The 18402-nt window shown below is 36.2% G+C and overlaps 2 protein-coding genes across 2 annotated transcripts in view; both read left to right on the top strand.

Moving 5' to 3' along the window:
* Window positions 1-18402, top strand: part of LOC137390495 (caspase-6-like) — a 528030-nt gene that overhangs the window by 7878 nt on the left and 501750 nt on the right. The window lies entirely within an intron of this gene.
* The window catches only part of LOC137392155 (uncharacterized), a 35493-nt gene that overhangs the window by 4945 nt on the left and 12146 nt on the right, over window positions 1-18402 (top strand). The window contains exon 4 of the mRNA XM_068078787.1: window positions 4994-5121. Coding sequence (XP_067934888.1) covers window positions 4994-5121 — 128 coding nt within the window. The remainder of the gene's footprint in view (window positions 1-4993; window positions 5122-18402) is intronic.

The raw sequence follows: 18402 nt of genomic DNA, 5'->3' as shown, positions 1-18402 counted from the left end.
TACATAAAAAATTAGGTTACTGAATTGTTACTCCCAAACTTACATTTAGTTTTTATGCAAGTTATGGTCCTTTTCAATTCGCATTTGTTACAGGTTATGGTAATAAAGCCGAAAATTACGTTTACTTATTATGGAAGTTCAATAGTTATACCAATTCGGAGTGCATAAGGCATTTTTGTTGTTGTTTACTTGACCATAGACATATTTTTACACAACCAGTTTTAGTAGTTTTCAGTAGTGGAATTTAGAGGTCGAGTATAATCAGGGCAACTCTGTACTAGGCCAAACAGAAACTGCCAACTTGAGATAGTTGCATAAATGCCGACAATAATTGACCATACACTTATGCACAACTAATGCAGGAGCCATTTATACAGACTCTCTATATAGCAGTCAATAGCAGACTATGGATAGACCATCACAGCTCCGGCAAGAGCAGCAAATGCAAACTCTCTAGCACATCTGATAACAGACTATGTATTATAAAGGATGCCTATCATCCAATCTGAACTCTAAAAAACAACATACTCTGTTTGAATAACTCAATGTATATTTTCTTCACTTATTAAATGTAGATTCATTTAGACCAAAATAGGTGCAAACTAGCTCTGCATTTTTGCATTGTCGGGTCTTTTAGTATTTCTAAAAACCTTTATTTATGCAATATTGTTTAGTGGTCTGGTTGTAGGGTCTGCAGGTTATTACCATACATTTCACTTATTAGTTTGTTATCTTTCTGCTCAAACTTCGGTAAGAGCCAACTGAACCAAGGTCAGAAATTACCAGGTCCTTTCACCCTAGGTTCCCATCCTCCTACCGCTAGTGTAAAATGGGACCTCAGCTGTGATGCTCTGGGTAGCTCTGGCAGCATGTTTCCTGTCCTAAAGGTCCTGGTTTTGCTGACTAGCTCATTTGTTTTTTCGTTTTGTTTTAGTAGTAGCTGACCAGCCAACGCCTTGCCAGTTTAAATAGTGTCCTAGATGTTGGTCAATTTTTGAAAGTCACACGGCTAATGGGATTTAAGGGGAAGTTTGTTACCTATTTTCTGAATTTTGTCAAGGTTTGGTGTAAGCTTTGAAAAGTAGTCTGGCCTACTAGGCTGGCTTCTTTGAATTTTCCAAAGTCGATCTTGAGTAGCAATAATAGGGCTGCACAGAGTCATTTTAGTCTAGGAATACCATCTCTGATTGGCCAAGAACTGACTCAGTTCTGGCTTATCAACCATACACGCAACACAGTCAAGCTTTTCCGAAAGTTGGCATATTGATGTCTCCGCACTTGGTCTCATAAATCATTCTGTCAGAAAAACAGTGATACAAAGGTCATAAAGTGTTGCATCACATGATGCTGGAGACAGCATCACCATCTCACGGTAGATAGAGAGCTTTTTCCAGTAGAATATGAATGGCCAAGTTTTGAGAAGCGTGGACTGAAGGATCGACTAGTTAGTCAAGCTCTTTGAACAACTAGTGATGGTCTCCTGTTTCTATGCCTAGTCCGTCAGTTCAAGGCACCGCAGTACTTATAATTCGCAGTTGTTCAGCATTTCATCAACCAGTGGTAATAAGTAGCTGATGCTAGTACCTAAACAGAAAAGGCGAGACGCTTCCTTCATATGGGCTTTTCTTATCCGGGCTTTAGTCTGTTCTCTTCTTTTCTGGTCCCTCCCTCAACATCTCTAACAGACCATTAACAAAGTGGCAGCGGACTGCGGACACGCCAACCGCGTAGGAGCCGTTTTCGGCCGACTTCGAGACCGGTTTGGCCTTTTGTCCAGGCAGGCTCCCATTCAGCTGAGCATGACTTGCTGGTTAAGAGACTTGTCTAGGTGGCATGCAAAGACTTAGCGGGCCTCTATAGGGTCGACACGGCAAATGAATTATTCTGCAGATCAGTCTAGCAGGCTGTTCTGCAGAGACACATTCTGGCTATGGTTACAGCTACCCTGGGACAGGCCGCGAGTGCCACCATGAAGTTTTTCAGACCAAGCCGGAGGGCATAAGAGCAGCCTTTGTGCGGTCTATGGCAGAGGCTCTTGAATAGGAGGAAGGAGTGATCTAGGACAATGTGGTCAGTCAGCTAGCCAGGTCGTACAGCAGCTGACACAACAGGTGTAACAACTGAATAAGTCTTCAAAAAAAGAAATAGCAGCCTCTGCATTATGAAACTGCAAGGCCCCAAATACAACCGGGGCTTCACAACAAAAAAATTACACATTGGAGAAACAGCACAGATTGCGAAAGTAATTTCGACTACTGGTTGCACTAAGTTCCAAAAGTCGTATTCCCCAGGCAAAAGAAAATCAACCAGCATTGCTTCAGATGCCTGTCATAATGGCTGCCTCAACCAGTCCATGACTGAGGAGTTCTTGCCACAGAAAGCTACAGCCCAAATAAGTTGGTGCCAAAATTGGAGCCAAACAGGAGGTCTGCCCCAGCTACAATTGTATGTAACTAAGGGCAGATTTCCTGTGTGGACCAGGCTGCTTTTCTACGGTGTCATACCATGTACTTTGTCGGGAAGTAAATGCCATGGAGGTCTTTGCTATGAGCCACATCAGTGAGGATGTTACTTCAAGAATGTCATTTATGGCGGTCCAACTGTGCGCCATCAACTCTGCCAGCCCATGGTCTCTATTAGTGGTCATTCCCTGATCTGTATGAAAATACATGACAGGTTACTGCTCCATAAGGTCAGGGTGGCTCATGACACGGTTGTGCCAGCCAGGACAAATATAGTTTTCTGGTGCAGAGTGATTACCAGGAGTTACTGCCCATTGATAGTGATCGAGTGCTGGCCTGATAGGCTGCTGCTGGCTGAAAGCTTAAACTGGTCTGGCCCAAAGAGAATCATAGTAGAGCAGTGCTTTAAATTCACAAACTTTCCCCTCTACTTTTGAAACCGTAGTGAAATCGCCACATACACAGGGGTAGACGACCACTAGGTGCAGGACGAAGCATGCCTCTCCGGCTTGAGAGCTGCACCATATGGGGCGGATACACCAAAAATTGAGGGGAGCTAGCACCCAGGAGATCCAACATAACTGCACGGAGCTTAGACAGGCTGAGTGCCTAAAACGGTTACTTACATGTTACCAAAGCATGTTCAGCACATGTGATGGGGATATGAGCTGGATTTCAAAAAGTGGATCATTCAATTTCACTAAATGAAAGAATTGGTCTTATCCTACAACCACCGCATCGACTGCGCTCAAAGAAAGAGACTGAGGCTCATCATCAAGTCCAAGAGCTGCTTGACTAAGGACTCATTGAGCAGATAATTGGCACATAGGGCTCTTTGGTGGTACAGGTCTGGAAAAAATATGGCAAGTGGCGTTTCTGCATAGATTATCAACAGCTAAATGCTGTCATCAAGCAGGACCCCTATCTCCTTTCTCGGCTCGATGATAGACTTGACGCATTGTTTGGCACAAGTACTTTAGCACACTGAACCTTGTCAATGGCTATTGGCAAGTAATCTTGCATGCCAATTCACATAAAAAGTTGCACATACTCTCTATACTACTGCCATGAACACACTATGTATGAACCAGCGCAAATTAAGTAAGATCGCATAGTACTACATCCCTATATTACAGCACAAAACATAATGCATATATACCAGCTCAACCCATTAATCTAAGCTTTTCAAGTTATTAAGAAAAATTTACTATACTTAAATCAATAAATCACTAATAGTGTCATAGTATGTCACAGTTTCACACCATGACTACAAAATAGGGGAAGACAGGGAATAATCATTTTACTCTAACGATTCATATTAAACAATTTTTTTTCGTAAATTTTCTGGTTACAGTCCAGGGCAATGGCTGTTTTATAACTCTTTTAGTAGGCACGTTCACCAGTGTATTTATTCCCACAAGTGCTTCAGTTTTTGCTGTCAGTTGAATTACATCATAATTTTTATTACCTGGTTGTGTGCATACTTCCAAGGTCATACATGTATGTTCCTATAATTTTCATTTGTACTCCCATTCTCCACAACCTTTGTCAGGAGCAATAAAATCTAAAAATGAGTTGTTATTTAGCTTTAGTGGTAGAACCCCTTTTCATAAAATTTGTGCAGTTTTTCTACAAAATTTGCTTTTCATATTTTTAATTTTCATAGATAAGCAATACAGTAGACTATCACAGTACCTAAGGATAGAAAGGCCTATTTAGAATATAGGTGTTTGTAACTGAGAGTTTTGCTGCTGCCACATTTGACGTTTAAAGTTTGTTGTGGTACAAAGTTTTGTGTAATTACAGGTGAGCAATTGTAATACTCGACAAGTTCAACGAGTGATGTAACTTAAATTTTTGTACAATATAATGAAAAATCTTTAAATTTCTGAAATTTGGCATTGCTATAAATTCTAGTAAAGCAGTTCAGTTCAAAGCAATCATTACTTGTTGAAGGTAGACTAAGACATTTCTTACTATGTTTTCTCTTAGCTGCAACTAAAGTCTAAAACTAACATATAAATTCACACCTTACCATCCATATATTTAGCTGTTACCCTTATGTTACATAAAAGGTGAGAAAACATAATACAGTTTTGCAAAGTTTTAAATACTGGTACATTTGGCTTCTGCAAAAAAAGTGAAAATTGTTTCAAGTAGCAACTTTCATTACGTAGAGTGCTTCAATAGGTTCTAAAGTTTACTCAATCTGTTTGTAAATATTGGTAATTGCCAAATCAAATAAAGTATTATTAAACATCTGTTAGCACTAAAAGGGCATCTTTGCTGTTTTACATATCAACATTTATACAAACTCATGGGGTTAGTTATGTGCGCGATCACCCATTTTCATCTCTTTCACACGTAGCAGTATATTAAAATCAATTACATTACATTATTATAAAACAGTTCACGCAGTGCTACTGCAGCCGAAATGTTTTTCTAACTATTTAAAAAATGATATTTTTAAAGAGGCAATACCATTTTGTAACTAAAAGTTTTTCATAATGAACTTTTAATGGTACTTATAGGTACAGAAGAGAGTAAGAAATGTCAGCATGAGTCAGAAAAACAAGACACAAGGAGGAAATGTTCCAACATCGACATGCACTTTCACTCATGGGAGAAAATTATACCTTTTCCCAGGTTACCCAAGCCGGTAAACATTTTGCCATATTCGTGTTAGCTTCTTTGAATACCTATGTGTTTTTTTTAAGCATTGACACCCAACTTTGAGCTATTTGCTTTTGTACTTAGCAAGCTATAAGATTGGCTACACCAGTAAACATTACAGTGCGTTTTGTATACAATTTAAAAGGATATTTATCTTCTAAACTAAATCTTGATGACAACTTCATACAAAACAGAGTTTAAGGGAACACAAACTGTAACCTTCTACTGATGTAATGACATTTCAGCAGACTACAGAAAACATTGTCAACCATTCTCAAAAAGGGTATTATTAAAATGGATTAAAAAATGCTAAACCTGTTTTGCTAGACATTTCAAAACATATATTTTTAAAATTGCTGACTCTGGTTTATTTTGATCTGTCATGACAAGTTTGTTAAAAATTTAGTTTACAAGAAAATAGACCTTATCACAGGAACTGGAAAATACGTGTTTCCTTTTTATCAGGTTTCTTACTTTTGCTGAGAGCTGATTGGTCCATTTGACGAGCTTCTTTGTATTGACTGTGCTTTCAACTGATTATCTTATCAAGTGTATCATTGAGTAATTAGTAGACTTCTAAATAATTTACCAGACTTGATGAGTCTGAACTCTAATGTATACCTATATTGCTAACCACAATGCGGCATTTTGAAAGTTTTGATTGTCTTTTTTAGTTGTAATGTTGATTTTATTCACTAGTTTAAATAAATCAGTCATGTTTGTGTGAATTGATATATTGCTCTTTCTTGGTAGAATCATTGCTAATTTTCATGTTTCACCATTTGGTGCTAGACTTCAGCAAGCGGTGAAATCTAGCAGCAGTCATGATTGCTCTAGAGGTATATATATTCACCGTATACAACAAGCTTATCAAGTTTTGACATACTCCATTAACAAGTTACCAATGAATCGAAAAGATAAATACAGTTTACATCTAATATAAATACATTAAGATAATGGAATAGCAATCTTCATTTTAAAGACATAAGTTTTATTGCCATTTTTTTTAGTCTAAAATAACCTTTTTTGCTGTGTTTATGAACCATTTCAACTTTTGCCACAAGAGAAATTGTTTTAGTATATTCGTGTTTTTCTTCGATTATCAAGGGTATTGAAAAAAATTCAGTTGTTTCAATTCATGCGTGTAACCTTTTGAGAGACTAAGTATGGAGCAGTTTAAACAAGCTGACAATCTGTTACATCCGCAAAGTCCCATAAACATGTAAAATTGCTGGTCTTTGATAAAATCTGTTAAGTTTATTGAGATCAAAACTTTTTTTTTTCAAAATTCTCTTCAAGATGTTTAGTTTTACACATATTACATTAACCCTTTAGCGACCGCGCGGTTACGATAGAAAAACCACTAGAGTACCGTGCAATAACTTGCGCGATTTGAGCTGCCGACATGAACGCATAGAAACTGCAGTAACTTACAACAAAATTGTGGCAGTTACATAAATTAGTATGCATAAGAAAGCTGAGAAATTTCTCTACAAGCTGATGCTTCTTCTATGTAGATAACTCACAAATACTTGCCAACAAAAATGTCGATTTGCTGAAGCTATGAAATTTTTATTTTTGTATGCCATTTTCAATTGTATTTTTCTAATTGATATAAGTAATTGACCATGTTGTACTAAAGATACTTGCATAGAGTCATATATGTTCACAACATTTTGCAAAACAACTGATCGTCGAAGAGCATTGAACGCGGAGTTACAAGCTCCGTTGCAATGCAGGAACGCCTTTCGAAATTTTCAGCGCAAGACTCGAACAACCTGCGAATAATGGAGGCGCGACATGGTCGTCTAAACTTGGCTATAACTCGCATGCAAATTCGCATGGAGCTGTAAATGAATATGCGTTTGAAAGCTTAGAAATTTTTCAACAAACAGCCATATATTCCCTGTACATCGACTGGGAACACTTTAGTAACAAGCCAGATTCGACGAAGTTGTCACCCCTCTACCATGAAATTTCGATAACAAATACACTTTTAGAAGCAATATCTCTGCTAAAACCGGTTCATGATAAGCATCTGCATGGTGTCATATGTTTACAAGAGTTTGCAAAAAAATGGGTTGTCCAAGCACATCAAAAGCGTAGTTAGGTGCTTCTGTGCATCGCGGGTGCAGACCTACGAAATGCTCCTGACGCCATGGCGATAAGCAGTGCTGCAGTTACCGGACATGGCCCCTCAAACTCTGGTGCAAATTTATATAAAACTGCAAATGAATATGCATCTAAAAGCTGAGATATTTTCCTACAGACTGAGATTTTTTCCTCCGGGCAGCTTGCAAACACTGCAACTTCAGATCTATATATTCAGTTATTATTTTTTTCTGTCAGATTGATATGCATTTCTTGAAACTATAGATTCATGTAACAATTTTGCAAACTGATCGCATGGATGCATGTGTGCTGCAGCAAAGATTAACTGGTTGTGCACAAGAAGAATTGAGTGGTGAGCCTGTATTCACACAGTTGGTGAAGCAGCAAAAGACAGGAAGCAACATTTATTATGAGCAGAAACGGCAAATGATGGAGAAATCCTTCTGCCAGATGGCAGAACAATATGAGAACTGAACTCTTTGATTAGATGTGGCCTGAAGAGGGCCGTGGGCAACAAATACAACATAACAATGCACAACGACTACATCATATCATGACATTTCAGCAAGTGTATGTACAATAGCTAACAACACAACAAAGCATTTGCAAAAACTAAATTATTTTAAATACAATTTGGAAATTTATCTAGCATGGTAAGGCTCAAAACAGGGTTCGCACAAAGGTACTCCACATGCTTGGCATTTAAATCTAGTTTCGTCTCGCTTACAGGTGTTGTCATCATCTCGCTTTGGGCAGCGCCTACAAATTCTATACTTAGCTCGTTTACCTTTTCCTGGACTATTTAGCACTAATCGATGAGCGGAAGAAGTTGAAGCGCGGGGAACAGTGTTTTTGCGGCAAGATACAGTGTATTCAAATATTTGTTCAATTATTTTCTGTAGAAACTCTAAGTCAGTTATTTTACAACCGCTACGGATTCTATAAACTATGGCTGCATTGTACACACAAATATCTAATAAATGGAAAAATAGTTTTTTGTACCATTTCATGGTTTTACGCGCAGCGTTATAATAATGCAAATTTTGATCAGATTTTTCAACTCCTCCCATGTATCGGTTGTAATCCAAAATAGCAGTTGGTTTGCAAACTTTATCCCCTTTATAGTTTACTTTGCCTGTATCTACGACATCCAAGTTTTTATGCATAGTTGAAATTACAGAAATATATTTCTTATCTCTCCAACAGCCAATCATACTTTCTCCATTAGAAAAGCTTGTTGTTTCACCTTTTTTAATAGCTTTTCCATTGCAAACTTTCAAATCTTTAGGAACACCTTTTCTGATTGCACGCAGAGTTCCGCAAACATGAGTGTTATTTTTAATAAGTTCAGCTGCTAACTCTGGCGAATTATAATAATTATCCATATATAAACAACGACCCGAATTAAGCAAACCATTCATTATTTTCATCACTATGTTGTGAGTGATTCCTCTACCAGTTCCTTCGGCTTGTTCTCGCTCATCACCAATGTACACAGACAGCTTGTGCACATAGCCAGAGACAGCATCGCAGAGAGCAAATAGCTTTATTCCAAATCTAGATCTTTTAGATGGAATATACTGCCTGAAGCTGAGCCGTCCTTTCCAAGCCAGCAAGCTTTCATCTATAGATATAAATTTACCAGGCAACAAAACAGAAGATAACCGGTCAGATATCATGGTTAAAACATTTCCTAGCTTGAATAACTTATTGTCATCAGGGTTTTCCGAATTGTCAGTGAAATGCAAACTGTTCAAAACCATTAAAAACTTATTCCTCGAAATCATTTTACTAAACATTGGCGTTGATAATAACGGATTGGTAGACCAATACGACAACAAAGTAGGCTTCTTGACAATACCCATAAGCAAAACTAAACCAAAAACTCGCCAAATATCTTTGCCACCGACAGACTCCCATGCATCGCCATGTTTTTGAAGGCCATATCTATTTGTTTCGTTAACTATAACATTCATGATGGCCGATGTAATAAAAAGCTGTAAATAATTGAAAATACTTATCTGTCCAGTAATTCGACTTTTTACACCTGCCAAGCTCTCATCAAAATGCAGTTCTTTCGGTTTTAGATCAGCTCCTCTTTGAAATCCGAAATTACTCCCTGGTTCAACGTCGGTTGTTTCACTCTCACTTTCGTCATCAGATTCACTCTGTCGATCTTCTTTTTCACTCTCATCGTCTTCCCCACATTCTTCTGACCTGAAATCCTCTTCTTCACTTTCGAACCAGTCGATATCATCCTCTAAACAAATTTTTTTAGCCGAGCTCAAATTATCACGTCCGTCCATGTTGATCAGTTTTCCATAAAGAAAGATCAAATCTTTACAACGTGTTTTTTTTGCACATGCGCATAAAATTTATTATTTATAGCGTCAAAACAGTAGTAAAAAACTTACTGAAATTGCTCAAATTTTTAATTTTAGTTTTTAACGTTGTTTTTAAAATAAATAAAACGTTTTAAAAAAGGTCTATCGAAAACGGCAAAAATGTCGGTTTTGTCGGTTTTGGTACGCTGAGACATTGCTCGTAAACCGACAAAGGTCGGTCTTGGTACGCAAAGGGTTAACATTAAAAAAGTTACAACACTTTTACTTTTATCATATTTAGCTCACTTGGAGCTCTCTAATTTTAAATTATATTCATATATGAATGGATATTACAATATGTAATTAAAAATGTATTTTTAGATGAATATGTCAGAGCAATTTCATTATACTACCGAACAATTAATAAATAAACATTGATGATTACTTTTTAACATTTTGAGTGAAATTCTCAATTTAGTCAGCATTACCACAATCAATGAAAAAAGTTCAAAAGTCGTATATATTATAGTCTCACTATAAATACTAAACATTTCTAGTCAGCATTTATTTATCAATAGTTGAGGACTATGCATGGAGATTTCTATAAGAAAAATTTGCTTTATTTTAAACTGGTCTTCTTTTACTTGGGTTAATTATACTCATAGAAACTATATAACAGTATTAGTCAATTAGATATACTGGAGGCTCATTGATCTTTATTTATTTCCTCGATTTGACTCAGTCGCTTACATTTAAACTGTTGTTTGATAATAGTTGTTAATAGTTGATAATGTTTGTAATAGTTTGATTGTTAATAATTTCCCATGCCGAATGCTTTAGGTTTCGGATTTTCCTCTTCATGTCTAAGTTGGATGTATCCTGTGATGTTTTGTATCAAATTTTGCATTTTTTATTTTTTCGTTGATTTCTGCAGTTTCGCATATGTGACTAATTAAAAAGCTTAATATCGCTCATCGAAAAAAGTTATTTCAAATGAAGAAAGTTATTTCAAGTGTGTCAAAGGCAAATTTTCACTCACGTATTTCACTCAGGTATTGCTTTTCTAAAGAGGGAATAAAATATATTTATGTAGGTAGATTAATGCATACTGATGATTATGGCTATCTAGACAGTTTCTACGATACTATAAAGAAAAGATGCATATACCATCACAATCCGTTTTTTTCCTAATGTCCTACTATGTCTAACGTCAACAAACAATGGTCTAGCAAATAACTTGCCACATAACTGCGTTGCTTTTATAACAACTATCACATTAAGTTGTAAAATTGAGTTATTTAGATTTTCTCTAAATATGTTTTCCATCATCAACTAATAGTTTCTGCTGTCAGTTTATGACATGATTTAGTTCAACTTGTTCAGTGTTTAATTAATTGAATATAAAGGCAAAACTACTCAAGTCTAGCATCTGGTATTCTTCAAGTTGGTAGTTTGATACCCTACTTACTACTTGACCCACCTTTTTTGAGAAGTAAGCTTTGTGTATGTTTCAATTGTTTTGGTATATTTTTTGTAAGCCCTTTTGGGTCTTTCTGGCTTTTTTGTTTGTCATTCAGCTTTTAACTGTTATAGTTTTGTAGTTAACCAACTGCAAAATGTGTTCAAAGTTTTAGGTCAGTTTGAGTGAACAGTTAAATACAACAATGTTGGTAAAAATAGTAAGTTTCAGGTGCAAACAAATATGTGACAGAAGGAATAACATAACTATTAGAGCTAACAAAGTTTATTTTTGGGACATGAAAAACAATGTAGGATGTTGTAGAGCAAGACAGGCCAGTGAAATATAGTTGGTGAACCAGAAATAGATGATAGGGAGTCAAATAATTATAAGCAGAAATAATAATCTGCCAAACGAGATAAACCTTTGTTAATTATTGACATTCACCCTACCCTGCCATATCTCCTTGGCGACTTTGTTGATCTGGTAACTTTTGAGAAGAGACCTCAGGAAAACAGGTGGAAGAAATTAAACATATTGCTGCATGATATTGGAAGATGACTGGATGATCACCTGAATTAGGTGACAGAAGTGTTTAACTAGTTACACTGTTAGTGCTGTGTTAGAACAAGAAGACTGGATTTTAGGCTAATTTCTAGTCTCTAGAGCTAATATGCTACTTACAGCAACTTGGGAGATGAACAAAAATGTATCGACAATGCATACCATCAGGAATAATAAAGCAATATAAAGCGAAGCTCATCAAAGAGAAAGAAATTGTCCTTAGAACCGAGAAAGGCTGGGTTGGAATAAGCATAGTAATAAGTCACATTTTGTGTTCTATCAGGAGATAGATTTAGTATGGCAGCTTGTGACATCTTATGGAATTTTCTTAAAGCTGCACTTTAATTAGCAAAGATATAGAAAAAATTAAAACTCTGCCAGTCACTGTGTACAAGTTTCTGTGTGTATAACTCAGTTTTTCAGTATATGGTTTGTTGTAAGCATCATATGATAAGATATATACTTTGTATATATCTTGCAACTATGATAACCTACAGTATTAGCTTTGTATCCTGCTACGTGACAGCAGCATGCATTTCACCTTACAAGCTGATGTAAGCTAAATGACTTAACACATCTTAGTATGCAGAAACACACTGCATTTAAAAAGTGCCAGACAATCATTTGCCTTACTGATTTACAGTCCCAGAACTTCATTTTCTCCTAGTGGATAAAGTTGCTCAGTTAACCTAGTAGCCCGACTCAATACGTTCTCTTGTCTGAAGTATTTGTTCTATATAACACTCTAAAATCTTATTTATTAATAATATATTTTGTTTATTTTATTCAAGGTTGAATCACGGCTGAAATATTGTGTGTCAAGCACATTTATGGAAGAAAATAGTTCATCTCGTTTTTTGGTAGATCAGACAAGAATAACTTATGTAAGGTGTAAGATAACTTATACTTAATGTAATTACGTACTTTGCCAATCTACTGATCAGTTAGGCATAGTTTTTACAAGTAGAATATTGAGTTATATAAATAAAGAATTGGACTCTTTACTACAACACCCTATAAAATGTATAAACTACTAGCTGCATTACCTGTCTACGGGAACAGATTCACAAACAGCAAGAGGTTTATTGAGAGTTGTCTTTCATGCTGTAAAACAACTCCTAATATGCAGTGTACTAAAATTGTTACCTTGGTCAGAGTATGCATACACATAGGCATTCATGCATGTCAATAATGTTGGGGAGAACAATGGAAATCTGCAATGTGTTTCACAGCTAGATGCGTGTAAAATCTAGTAAATAGTCTAGATTTGTGCATCTAGATTCATGCATTCGTTTATACCCATATATAATTGCAGTTGATGATCGTGCGATTCTGCCGCCAAATCCTCGACTCGGCGAACCCATCTTTGCCCGCCAAGCAGTGGACCATCGCACGCTCAAACCACTCAAATTAAAGTTGTCTTAATTTTGTACAAAGAACTGATAATGAAATGGACATTGCTCGGCAAACTGAAGTTCTTCAAACTAGCAGTATTGAAAAATGTTGCATCTTTTATGAAATTCTTCAAAGTATGTTGCTATCACCAGCATTTATTGAATGTATACTTATACATGCTTATAACACTAATCATGGCTTACCAGTTTTTTGTCTATAGCCTGTATTTTGACATGGTACATACAAATAGCTCAGCAGTAATGTGGTTGGTTGAGAAAATTTATATGTATCACAGCAAAGATGGTATGATGTCAAGGCGGATACAGCATTAGCACCTTACAATAGTAAAACATAACGCCAACATGGTACCTTTTTTATGTGATACAATGAAGAAAATGAATGCATAAAAAATATATATAATTATACTGAAAAATATGTTAGAAATTGCTGCATGTGGATAATATGTAGGTATAGCAGAAGATGAAGAACATAGCATGACATAACAATAACATAATTTTAATTCAATGCAAGCATGACATAACAATAACACAATTTTAATTCAATGCAACACTTGCGGATGGACCACATTTTTGGTTTTCCGTCGGGTTTATGAACAAACAGTTTTCGGCTTGCGCCTACTTTTGAGCTGGTCAGCCGATCATGGCTAAAACAGAGTGACAGTAAGTCAATACCAGCTGCTCTCTTTCTTCTCACCGTTGCCTATTGCAACGCTCGGAGTACCTGTGCAAGCTCTGTAGTAGCTGTAGTATTCGCAGCTGGAAAAAAATAAAAGTAACTTAGCTGCAAACAAGAAATGAACATGTTTACTATCACCAACAGTGGCAAATGCAACGTTTTTAAGTAGTGGAAATGTGGCAATTCATAGACAATACAACATTTAATGAGAAGAACTTACTTTTCTGAAGTAGAAGTTGAAGTTTAGCAGGTAAAACAAAGTAGCAGTACTTGTGCAAGTTCTGTAGTTCTGTAGTACTCGTAGCTGAAAATAATACGACAACTGTGTAGGTGGCCGGAAATGACAAATGTTCACGTGACTGTCCTTTGGCAGTAAATAGTAATTTACTACTCATTTACTAATTAAATTTACTACTGATTAATTTATTTAATGAGTAGCAAATTTTATTTTATTTTATCGATTTAATTACTACTCATATTAATTCAGTTCGCTTCGTGCCACCGAATCGCAAAAAGGAAAGACTGCTCTGTAAGGTAGACCAACACACACACGCTCACGCACACGCGCACACATACACACGCATGCACACACGCACACATGCACACACGCACGCGTGCACACACATAGAAGTACACTCGCGCACACACAAACACACGCCCAAACACACACGCAAATTTTGCCATTTATATATTAGATTGTAATTAAAATATGGTAGAAAAAGTAGCCTTCAAACTAAAATAAATTATCTATCAACAATTCCAGATACAAACAAACCAGACTATAATCATGTTTGTTAGTCTTGTTTTAGTGTAACCAATGCTTTACTACATTGATCTGAAGTTATTCCAGTCCATCTTTAGATTGTGATGGCAAAGGGTGTTCTTGCATTCAACAAGTCAGATGAGAGTACAATACTTTTAGACTTGAAATGTGAAGGTTCATTTATACTAACAGATGAGAACCGTTATAGAACACAGAACACAAAGTAAAGACTCGAGGTTGATATACCACATCGGTGTATCTTGCTAGATACATGAAATAGTTCCTGTAATAATTTTCTTTTCCTATCACTGTTTGTGGTCACTCCACACTATAGTAATATTCACAACTAGTTAAAGTTTTTGGGAATCATCACTCTTCAGAATAGGCAAAGCCAAATGCAAGAGTGCACAATTACAATACTTTTGAAAATATATCAAAAATAGCTTTTTATCCAATGGCTATATAACTTTCCGTCTTATATAGCTGCACATTTGTTTTGCATATTATAAAAATGCACAAGTATATTACATTTAGGGTTGTGCTAAACAACGGTTACTTTACAGGGTTTTTTCTTTATTTATTCTAAATGCATTCAAATTTATAAAAAGAGTTTTTGTGTGGAATATCGATGTGGTAAGTTAATTAAAAAATCTCATGCAGCCAAAAATACTAACTTTGATTTATCTATTTAAAAACAACAACAAAGTACCAGCTCATGACTATGGTTTAGTTCCTAGTTAATCACTTTTTGATGATGCGATGCTGTGCACAAACAGCTCTGCAGGTGAGTGAGAAACATTACTAATGCCATCGCATATTGTTGTAAAGCTTTGAGAAATGCAAAGTCCAGATATTTACTGTAAAATTGAAAATTAAACGGGAATATTTTGTAAGTTTTAGTTGATCTAGAAGTATGGTAGCAGCCTACAATTTCTATTTCCCAATTTAAAATTGTTTGAATTAGCGCATAGGCTGGTATAAAAATACAAAGTAAATCACTTTTAAACACTTGAATACTTATATAAAAAGCTAAAGGAAACAAATTGAAATTCAGTGGCAGCATGAAGGTGAAGGTGAAACAGCCGTAGCCTTTTAATCTTTTTCAAATTTTAAAGTCATGTATATTTTAAATCACAATAAAACAACCCCAAAATTTGGAACTAAAGGTTTGGAATCAAATTAGTACTACTCTCAATCTAACATGCTCATTACAATATATAAATAATGTGAGAGCAAGCTTTTTGAAGTTGTTTCCTTATTAATGTACATGTGGTCATGGCTCTTGGATATTCCAAGTTTGCTATACTCAAAAATCTAATGTGCCAAGTAGTTAGTAAATAAAAGTACTTTTAACCCACTTAAGATATCTAAAAAAAATTTCAAACTGTTTCTAAATTTAAAACTATTTTTCCAACTTTCAAAAGTAAAAACTACAGTTAAGTAAAGAATAGCTGTAGATCTACTGCAAATTGCAGCGTACAAGCTGACACAGTGTATAGGCTGAAGTAAAAATGTGCGTTTAAAAATTTTTGTTTGACACGCATCTGTTACAAAACCTTATCTGGCTCCAACTGTTTGGTTGTTAATACAGGTAGTTCATTCAGGATCATAGGTGGCAAAGAGTAGGAAAAAAATAGACAAATTATAGTGGGTGTATCAAATAGATTACCGAGATGTCGGCTAGTAAGCAAATGCTCCGGAAAAAAGCGTCAAGTCTGAGAAGAAAAAAAACACATGCCAGAAAAGAATCTTAATGATGACCATTTGAATGGTGAGTAATGGAACTTTGTGTTTGATTCATCTCATGTTGAGTATGATTACTAGTATTTTACTATTTCATAAATAAATTCCTATATGACATACTAGCTGCATTACCCGGCTACAGGAAAAGATTCACACGAAGCATAAGGTTTATTGTGAGTTGTCTTTCATACTGTAAAACAACTCCAAATATGCAGTTACATCTCCCTCTCTCCATCTCTCCCTCTTTCCCCTCTCTCCCTCTCTCTCCCTCCCTCTTTCTCTCCCTCTCTCTCCCCCCTCTCCTCCTCGCTCTCCCTCTCTCTCTCTCCTTCTCTCCCTCTCTCCGTCTCTCCGTCTCTCCCCTCTCTCTCCCTCCCTCTTCCCCCTCTCCCTATCAATCAATTTATCTTTGTATAAGCTATCCTGCATTACTTATTTGAAGTCATCCTCTCATGTAAATTTTCTTTTAACTTTTACACAAATAATCTCAAACTAAATATGAATTGTTCACTACTATCGTGCATTCAGGATTCTTCTACAGTTTCCGTTTTATTGGATAATATGCCTGCAAATAGAGGCTTTTTGTTATTTTGTTATCAGCAAAATAAAAGATTACTAACTAACGATCAAATCGAAAAAAAAGACCGCCATATAATTGATTTATACTGCTCATATTTGGGAGTTATCGGTGACTCAATATATCGAGAAGACAACTCATACTATTAGCTTATCAGTATTTATCGTCCATCCCTACGATGAATAGCAGGTTACGTATTATAATAGAGGCGTGTACTAATCGGAAATTCCCGTTAATGCGCCCTAGCGGTAAAACAAAACCACAGAATTAGACACGCCCTTATATAAAAGTAGCGGCTAATAGTCGGAAAAGTACGGTACTCTATAAGGCGGACAATCAATCAGATACACAGACAACGATTGCCGTTTATATAGTAGATCATGTAGTTTTGATTTGCGACAGTTAAGATTCAGCAACTCTGATAGAAGGCAACGACTTGCGTTTAAAAACACTGTTGTATTCAGGGGTTGCTAATGCATAGCCTAAACACATACATGTAGTTTTACATACATGTATAAGCGCTGTGAAAATAGCCAAGGTAAAAATCCAAGGCTAAGGTCATTGGAACCAACATAGTCTTTCCTAATATGTTGATCATACGGTTTGTAATTTTTTGCGTTCTTGGCATCCGGGTTGCCTTGTCACTGGCATCTCACTTGCGAGTCTGTTTTTTGTGGTTTAAAGGCTAGTTGCCACTTTCTCTATTCTGCTAGCATCTTGCTCTGTCACTTAGTCTTTTTGAGTTTCTCCCCTACTGCCACTATTAACACAGTTGTAGAAGGTTTAATGAGGAATTTGTTGGTTTTTGTGGAGCCGGTATGTAAAAGATCCTACTACTCGCACTCGTAGAAAAAACTACATTTCATTAGTAAAAATCCTTTACTTCTTCATTTGAAACCAGCCACTTGTTCGTTTAATACAATTATATATTTTGGTAAATACATTGCTACAGCGTCGAGCAATCATTAAAAATACATCTGTCCACTTTGAGGCTTTTCTGTAAGCTTTTCTTCTGTGGTCCTGCCAGATTTTTCTTATAGTTTTAGCTTCTCTTATTTTTTCTCGGAAGGCTTCAGGCTTCTCTTTGGCTAGCCAGTGTCAGGTCAGCCTCTTGTTTAGCAAGGTCTGTCTATCTTTCTCTCGGTCCACTAGGGTTGAGTCCTCTCTCCTTTTTCATCCTCTTGCTAACTGGTTAGGGCTAAGGCCAGCTAAAGGGAGGCCGGTCTACCGGCCAATTGGCCAATAGGGCTGAGGTCGTCTGGTCGCTCAAATGTAGGTATCTGGCCAAATACTTACATTTATATTGGACTGGATAGCATCTCAATTTTTTCTTTGACTGACTATTATAAAGTCATAAAATGTTGCAATTTGTGCAAAATATATACTTCAAATATTTGTGTGACCAATACTGCTAAAGTCATTGTCTTGTACTACCCTGTATAGCTATATAGTCTATTATCTTGTAATTATCCAGAATAGTTATAGTTTGTTATTCTGTCTTATTTTGCATAGCTGTTACTATCATGAGTTCAGTTGTTGTTTAGTCAGACAAACATGTACATGTACACATCCTGAACTCTCACCTGTCTCATATATTGCAATGACTAATACATTCTGTTGTAGCATCTCAATTT

Source organism: Watersipora subatra, chromosome 3 (assembly GCF_963576615.1).
Source record: "Watersipora subatra chromosome 3, tzWatSuba1.1, whole genome shotgun sequence".
NCBI classification, from domain to species: domain Eukaryota; kingdom Metazoa; phylum Bryozoa; class Gymnolaemata; order Cheilostomatida; family Watersiporidae; genus Watersipora; species Watersipora subatra.
Note: the sequence above shows the minus strand (reverse complement) of the source record. Positions and strands in the feature narration are given on the sequence as shown.